This window comes from Lampetra fluviatilis, chromosome 66, assembly GCF_964198595.1.
Source record: "Lampetra fluviatilis chromosome 66, kcLamFluv1.1, whole genome shotgun sequence".
NCBI classification, from domain to species: domain Eukaryota; kingdom Metazoa; phylum Chordata; class Hyperoartia; order Petromyzontiformes; family Petromyzontidae; genus Lampetra; species Lampetra fluviatilis.
In genome coordinates this window covers 2325783-2335202 of record NC_136340.1, presented here as the reverse complement: position 1 = coordinate 2335202, position 9420 = coordinate 2325783, and the positions used below count along the sequence as shown (strand labels likewise).

Below are 9420 nucleotides of genomic sequence, written 5' to 3'. Positions count from 1 at the left end.
ACTCTCCTGCCTCTCCCCTCTCATCTAACTCTGCTCCCCTCCACGCACTCTCCTGCCTCTCCCCTCTCATCTCACTCCACTCCCCTCCACGCTCTCTCCTGCCTCTCCCCTCTCATCTCACTCCACTCCCCTCCACGCACTCTCCTGCCTCTCCCCTCTCATCTCACTCCACTCCCCTCCACACTCTCTCCTGCCTCTCCCCTCTCATCTCACTCCCCTCCCCTCCGCACACTCTCCTGCCTCTCCCCTCTCATCTCACTCCACTCCCCTCCACGCTCTCTCCTGCCTCTCCCCTTTCATCTCACTCCACTCCCCTCCACGCACTCTCCTGCCTCTCCCCTCTCATCTCACTCCACTCCCCTCCACGCACTCTCCTACCTCTCCCCTCTCATCTCACTCCACTCCCCTCCACGCACTCTCCTGCCTCTCCCCTCTCATCTCACTCCACTCCCCTCCACGCACTCTCCTACCTCTCCCCTCTCATCTCACTCCACTCCCCTCCACACACTCTCCTGCCTCTCCCCTCTCATCTCACTCCACTCCCCTCCACGCTCTCTCCTGCCTCTCCCCTCTCATCTCACTCCCCTCCCCTCCACGCTCTCTCCTGCCTCTCCCCTCTCATCTCACTCCCCTCCCCTCCACGCACTCTCCTGCCTCTCCCCTCTCATCTCACTCCCCTCCCCTCCACGCACTCTCCTGCCTCTCCCCTCTCATCTCACTCCCCTCCCCTCCACGCTCTCTCCTGCCTCTCCCCTCTCATCTCACTCCCCTCCCCTCCACGCACTCTCCTGCCTCTCCCCTCTCATCTCACTCCCCTCCCCTCCACGCTCTCTCCTGCCTCTCCCCTCTCATCTCACTCCCCTCCCCTCCACGCTCTCTCCTGCCTCTCCCCTCTCATCTCACTCCCCTCCCCTCCCCTCCACGCACTCTCCTGCCTCTCCCCTCTCATCTCACTCCCCTCCCCTCCACGCACTCTCCTGCCTCTCCCCTCTCATCTCACTCCACTCCCCTCCACGCTCTCTCCTGCCTCTCCCCTCTCATCTCACTCCACTCCCCTCCACGCACTCTCCTGCCTCTCCCCTCTCATCTCACTCCACTCCCCTCCACGCTCTCTCCTGCCTCTCCCCTCTCATCTCACTCCACTCCCCTCCACGCACTCTCCTGCCTCTCCCCTCTCATCTCACTCCACTCCCCTCCACGCTCTCTCCTGCCTCTCCCCTCTCATCTCACTCTTCTCCCCTCCACACACTCTCCTGCCTCTCCCCTCTCATCTCACTCTGCTCCCCTCCACGCTCTCTCCTGCCTCTCCCCTCTCATCTCACTCCACTCCCCTCTCATCTCACTCCACTCCCCTCCACGCACTCTCCTACCTCTCCCCTCTCATCTCACTCCACTCCCCTCTCATCTCACTCCACTCCCCTCCACGCACTCTCCTGCCTCTCCCCTCTCATCTCACTCCCCTCCACGCACTCTCCTGCCTCTCCCCTCTCATCTCACTCCACTCCACGCACTCTCCTGCCTCTCCCCTCTCATCTCACTCCACTCCCCTCCACACACTCTCCTGCCTCTCCCCTCTCATCTCACTCCACTCCCCTCCACGCTCTCTCCTGCCTCTCCCCTCTCATCTCACTCCCCTCCACGCACTCTCCTGCCTCTCCCCTCTCATCTCACTCCACTCCCCTCCACGCACTCTCCTGCCTCTCCCCTCTCATCTCACTCAACTCCCCTCCACACACTCTCCTGCCTCTCCCCTCTCATCTCACTCCACTCCCCTCCACACACTCTCCTACCTCTCCCCTCTCATCTCACTCCCCTCCACACACTCTCCTGCCTCTCCCCTCTCATCTCACTCCACTCCCCTCCACACACTCTCCTACCTCTCCCCTCTCATCTCACTCCCCTCCACGCACTCTCCTGCCTCTCCCCTCTCATCTCACTCCCCTCCACGCACTCTCCAACCTCTCCCCTCTCATCTCACTCCACTCCCCTCCACACACTCTCCTGCCTCTCCCCTCTCATCTCACTCCCCTCCACGCACTCTCCTGCCTCTCCCCTCTCATCTCACTCCACTCCCCTCCACACACTCTCCTGCCTCTCCCCTCTCATCTCACTCCACTCCCCTCCACGCTCTCTCCTGCCTCTCCCCTGCCAATGACGGATTCCATTCTCGTTGCTTTCCAGGTCAGGGGATCGGATCTGAGATCTTGAAGCTCGTCAGCCAGGTGAGACGATGTCCCATCGATAACCCTCGCCAGCATCACCACTCTCGACCTCCTGTAGACCAGGCGAGGTAGTCAACATCTACTAGCCACCGTGATGATGATGATGGTGAGAGAGAGAGCCACTCAAACTCCACATCTACAGCAGCAGGCATCGTAAGATTCGGGATCGAACCCACGACCTCCTGTACACCAGGCGAGGTAGTCAACATCTCATTTCCAATTTCGATTTAAAGCTTTCGTGACTGCAGGGATTCATCTTCTTGGTTCTTTCTGTAAAGTCACGTGACTTTATCGAAAGAACCAAGAAGATCTCATAGCCACCTTGATGATGATGGTGGGGAGAGACACTCAGATTCCACATCTACAGCAGCAGGCATCGTGAGGATCGGGATTGAACCCCCGACCTCCTGTGCACCAGGCGAGGTAGTCAACATCTCATAGCCACCGCAGTCAACAGCCCCCCCCCCCACCCCTTGCCTCCCCCCACCCCTCCCCCCCCACCCCTGGCCCCCCACCCCTCCCCTCCCCCCTTACCCCTTCCCCCCCCACCCCTGGCCCCCCACCCCTCCCCTCCCCCCTCACCCCTTCCCCCCACCCCTGGCACCCCCCCCCACCCCTCCCCCCCACCACCCCTGACCCCTCCACCCCCTCCCCCCCCCACCCCTTCCCCCCCCCCTTCCCCACCCCTTGCCCCCCACCCCTCCCCCCCACCCCTCCCCTCCCCCCTCACCCCTTCCCCCCCCACCCCTCCCCCCCACCCCCCCAGGTTGCCGTGGAGTCGCGCTGCTCGGTGATGACGTTCCTGGTGGCCGAGTGGAACGCGGATTCCATCGAGTTCTACAGACGCCGCGGCGCCGTCAACTGCACGGCGAGCGAGGGCTGGCACGTGTACAACATCACGCGGCAGAGCCTGCAGGAGATCGCCAGCGACCAGTGCGTTGGGGTGGGGGGGGGGTCTAGGGGGGGTCTAGAGGGGCTTAAGAGGGGGTTTAGGAGGGTTTAGGGGGGCTTAAGAGGGTCTTAACGGGGGCTTAAGGGGGTCAATGGGGGGATTAGAGGGGGTCCAGGAGGAGGGTCACACAGAGAGCCACAGACTCATCACACAGAGACCTACAGACTCACTCACACAGAGACCCACAGACTCATCACACAGAGACCCACAGACTCACCACACAGAGACCCACAGACTCATCACACAGAGACCCACAGACTCACCACACAGAGACCCACAGACTCATCACACAGAGACCCACAGACTCATCACACAGAGACCCACAGACTCATCACACAGAGACCCACAGACTCATCACACAGAGACCCACAGACTCATCACACAGAGACCCACAGACTCACCACACAGAGACCCACAGACTCACCACACAGAGACCCACAGACTCATCACGCAGAGACCCACAAACTCATCAAACAGAGACCCACAAACTCATCACACAGAGACCCACAGACTCATCACACAGAGACCCACAGACTCATCACACAGAGACCCACAGACTCATCACACAGAGACCCACAGACTCACCACACAGAGACCCACAGACTCACCACACAGAGACCCACAGACTCACCACACAGAGACCCACAGACTCATCACACAGAGACCCACAGACTCACCACACAGAGACCCACAGACTCACCACACAGAGACCCAAAGACTCATCACACAGAGACCCACAGACTCATCACGCAGAGACCCACAGACTCACCACACAGAGACCCACAGACTCATCACACAGAGACCCACAGACTCACCACACAGAGACCCACAGACTCATCACACAGAGACCCACAGACTCATCACACAGAGACCCACAGACTCACCACACAGAGACCCACAGACTCATCACACAGAGACCCACAGACTCACCACACAGAGACCCACAGACTCACCACACAGAGACCCAAAGACTCATCACACAGAGACCCACAGACTCATCACGCAGAGACCCACAGACTCACCACACAGAGACCCACAGACTCACCACACAGAGACCCAAAGACTCATCACACAGAGACCCACAGACTCATCACACAGAGACCCACAGACTCACCACACAGAGACCCACAGACTCACCACACAGAGACCCACAGACTCATCACGCAGAGACCCACAGACTCATCACACAGAGACCCAAAGACTCACCACACAGAGACCCACAGACTCACTCACACAGAGACCCATAGACTCATCACACAAAGACCCACAGACTCACTCACACAGAGACCCACAGACTCACTCACACAGAGACCCACAGACTCATCACACAAAGACCCACAGACTCACCACACAGAGACCCACAGACTCACTCACACAGAGACCCACAGACTCACCACACAGAGACCCATAGACTCATCACACAAAGACCCACAGACTCACCACACACATACCCACAGACTCACTCACACAGAGACCCATAGACTCATCACACAAAGACCCACAGACTCACTCACACAGAGACCCACATACTCATCACGCAGAGACCCACAGACTCATCACACAGAGACCCACAGACTTATCACGCAAAGACCCGAAGACTCACCACACAAAGACCCACAGACTCACCACACAGAGACCCACAGACTAACTCACACAGAGACCCATATACTCATCACACAAAGACCCACAGACTCACCACACAGAGACCCACAGACTCACTCACACAGATACCCATAGACTCATCACACAAAGACCCACAGACTCACTCACACAGAGACCCACAGACTCACTCACACAGAGACCCAAAGTCTCATCACACAAAGACCCACAGACTCACCACACAGAGACCCACAGACTCACCACACAGAGACCGACAGACTCATCACACAGAGACCCACAGACTCACCACACAGAGACCCACAGACTCATCACACAGAGACCCACAGACTCACCACACAGAGACCCACAGACTCACCACACAGAGACCCACCGACTCATCACGCAGAGACCCACAGACTCATCACACAGAGACCCACTGACTCACCACACAGAGACCCACAGACTCACTCACACAGAGACCCATAAACTCACTCACACAGAGACCCATAAACTCACTCACACAGAGACCCATAAACTCACTCACACAGAGAGCCATAGACTCACTCACACAGAGACCCACAGACTCATCACGCAGAGACCCACAGACTCGCCACACAGAGACCCACAAACTCACTCACACAGAGACCCACAGACTCATCACACAAAGACCCACAGACTCACTCACACAGAGAGCCATAGACTCATCACACAAAGACCCACAGACTCACTCACACAGAGACCCACAGACTCACTCACACAAAGACCCACAGACTCACTCACACAGAGAGCCATAGACTCATCACACAAAGACCCACAGACTCACTCACACAGAGAGCCATAGACTCATCACACAAAGACCCACAGACTCATCACACAAAGACCCACAAACTCACTCACACAGAGACCCACAGACTCATCACACAAAGACCCACAGACTCACTCACACAGAGAGCCATAGACTCATCACACAAAGACCCACAGACTCACTCACACAGAGACCCACAGACTCATCACACAAAGACCCACAGACTCACCACACAGAGACCCACAGACTCACTCACACAGAGACCCACAGACTCACCACACAGAGACCCATAGACTCATCACACAAAGACCCACAGACTCACCACACACATACCCACAGACTCACTCACACAGAGACCCATAGACTCATCACACAAAGACCCACAGACTCACTCACACAGAGACCCACATACTCATCACGCAGAGACCCACAGACTCATCACACAGAGACCCACAGACTTATCACGCAAAGACCCGAAGACTCACCACACAAAGACCCACAGACTCACCACACAGAGACCCACAGACTAACTCACACAGAGACCCATATACTCATCACACAAAGACCCACAGACTCACCACACAGAGACCCACAGACTCACTCACACAGATACCCATAGACTCATCACACAAAGACCCACAGACTCACTCACACAGAGACCCACAGACTCACTCACACAGAGACCCAAAGACTCATCACACAAAGACCCACAGACTCACCACACAGAGACCCACAGACTCACCACACAGAGACCGACAGACTCATCACACAGAGACCCACAGACTCACCACACAGAGACCCACAGACTCATCACACAAAGACCCACAGACTCACCACACACATACCCACAGACTCACTCACACAGAGACCCACATACTCATCACGCAGAGACCCACAGACTCACAGAGACCCACAGACTCACCACACACATACCCACAGACTCACTCACACAGAGACCCACAGACTCATCACATAGAGACCCACATACTGACTCACACAGAGACCCATAGACTCATCACACAAAGACCCACAGACTCACTCACACAGAGACCCATAGACTCATCACACAAAGACCCACAGACTCACCACACAGAGACCCACAGACTCACTCACACAGAGACCCACAGACTCACTCACACAGAGACCCACAGACTCACCACACAGAGACCCATAGATTCATCACACAAAGACCCACAGACTCATCACGCAGAGACCCACAGACTCATCACGCAGAGACCCATAGACTCATCACGCAGAGACCCACAGACTCATCACGCAGAGACCCACAGACTCATCACACAGAGACCCACAGACTCATCACATAGAGACCCACAGACTCACCACACAGAGACCCATAGACTCATCACACAGAGACCCACAGACTCATCACACAGAGACCCACAGACTCATCACACAGAGACCCACAGACTCACCACACAGAGACCCACAGACTCATCACGCAGAGACCCACAGACTCACCACACAGAGACGCACAGACTCACCACACAGAGACCCACAGACTCATCACACAGAGACCCACAGACTCATCACACAGAGACCCACAGACTCACCACACAGAGACCCACAGACTCACCACACAGAGACCCACAGACTCATCACACAGAGACCCACAGACTCATCACACAGAGACCCACAGACTCACCACACAGAGACCCACAGACTCATCACGCAGAGACCCACAGACTCACCACACAGAGACCCACAGACTCACCACACAGAGACCCACAGACTCACCACACATAGACCCACAGACTCACCACACAGAGACCCACAGACTCATCACACAGAGACCCACAGACTCATCACGCAGAGACCCACAGACTCACCACACAGAGACCCACAGACTCACCACACAGAGACCCACAGACTCACCACACAGAGACCCACAGACTCACCACACAGAGACCCACAGACTCACCACACAGAGACCCACAGACTCACCACACAGAGACCCACAGACTCACCACACAGAGACCCACAGACTCACCACACAGAGACCCACAGACTCACCACACAGAGACCCACAGACTCACCACACAGAGACCCACAGACTCACCACACAGAGACCCACAGACTCATCACGCAGAGACCCACAGACTCATCACACAGAGACCCACAGACTCATCACACAGAGATCCACAGACTCATCACACAGAGATCCACAGACTCATCACACAGAGACCCACAGACTCATCACACAGAGATCCACAGACTCATCACACAGAGACCCACAGACTCATCACACAGAGACCCACAGACTCATCACACAGAGACCCACAGACTCATCACACAGAGACCCACAGACTCATCACACAGAGACCCACAGACTCATCACACAGAGATCCACATACTCATCACACAGAGACCCACAGACTCATCACGCAGAGACCCACAGACTCATCACACAGAGACCCACAGACTCATCACGCAGAGACCCACAGACTCACCACACAGCACCCTGATCACCCCGACCCCCTGATGCCTCCCTGCAGGAAGCCGTGGCGAGACGTGGTGGTGCAGGCGTGACCTGGGTGACGCAGGCGTGACCTCGGTGGTGCAGGCGTGACCTGGGTGGTCACTCACTCACTCACACACTCACTCACTCACACACTCACATACTCACTCACTCACACACTCACTCACTCACATACTCATTCACTCACTCATATACTCACTCACACACACACTCACTCACTCACTCACACACTCACATACTCACTCACACACACACTCACTCACACACTCACATACTCACTCACATACTCACTCACTCACACACTCACTCACACACTCACCCACTCACTCACTCACTCACCCACCCACTCACTCACACTCACTCACTAACACACTCACTCACTCACATACTCACTCGCTCACACACTCACTCACATATTCGCTCGCTCACGCACTCACACACTCACTCACACACTCACTCACTCACATTCTCATTCACTCACTCATATACTCACTCACTCACACACTCACATACTCACTCACATACTCACTCACTCACACATTCACTCACACACTCACACACTCACTCACACATTCACTCACATATCAACCATGTTTATCGAATTGTATAATCGACCTAATCACCGTGATTAATGTATGATTCCCACTCACTCCTATTAAAATCAGTGTCCAACTCGAGCTCACGTCGTGAACTGGAACTTCATAAGCGGCGGTCCCGTCCATTACACGTGGCATGGAGCGATCCAATAGTGGCTGAGAGATGTTGACTACCTCGCCTGGTGCACAGGAGGTCGTGGGTTCGATCCCGACCCTAGCGATGTCTGAGTGAGTGGGTGAGATGTTGACTACCTCGCCTGGTGCACAGGAGGTCGTGGGTTCGATCCCGACCCTAGCGATGTCTGAGTGAGTGGGTGAGATGTTGACTACCTCGCCTGGTGTACAGGAGGTCGTGGGTTCGATCCCAGACCCTGACGATGACTGAGTGAGAGGGTGAGATGTTGACTACCTCGCCTGGTGCACAGGAGGTCGTGGGTTCGATCCCAGACCCTGACGATGACTGAGTGAGAGGGTGAGATGTTGACTACCTCGCCTGGTGCACAGGAGGTCGTGGGTTCGATCCCGATCCTCACGACCTCTTGCACTCCAGGCGAGGTAGTCAACATCTCATAGCCACCGTGATGATGATGATGATGAGAGAGACACTCAAACTCCACATCTATAACAGCAGCAGGCGTCAGGGTCGGGATCGAACCCACGACCTCCTGTGCACCAGGCGAGGTAGTCAACATCTCATAGCCACCGTAATGATGATGAGAGAGAGAGACACTCAGACTCCACATCTACAG

The 9420-nt window shown here is 56.1% G+C and overlaps 1 protein-coding gene across 1 annotated transcript in view; it reads left to right on the top strand.

Moving 5' to 3' along the window:
- Positions 1-8190, top strand: part of LOC144952244 (diamine acetyltransferase 1-like) — a 32919-nt gene extending 24729 nt beyond the window's left edge. The window contains exons 5-7 of the mRNA XM_078882675.1: positions 2182-2222; positions 2989-3155; positions 8092-8190. Coding sequence (XP_078738801.1) covers positions 2182-2222; positions 2989-3155; positions 8092-8125 — 242 coding nt within the window. The 3' untranslated portion in view covers positions 8126-8190. The remainder of the gene's footprint in view (positions 1-2181; positions 2223-2988; positions 3156-8091) is intronic.
- Positions 8191-9420: the final 1230 nt, after the last annotated feature.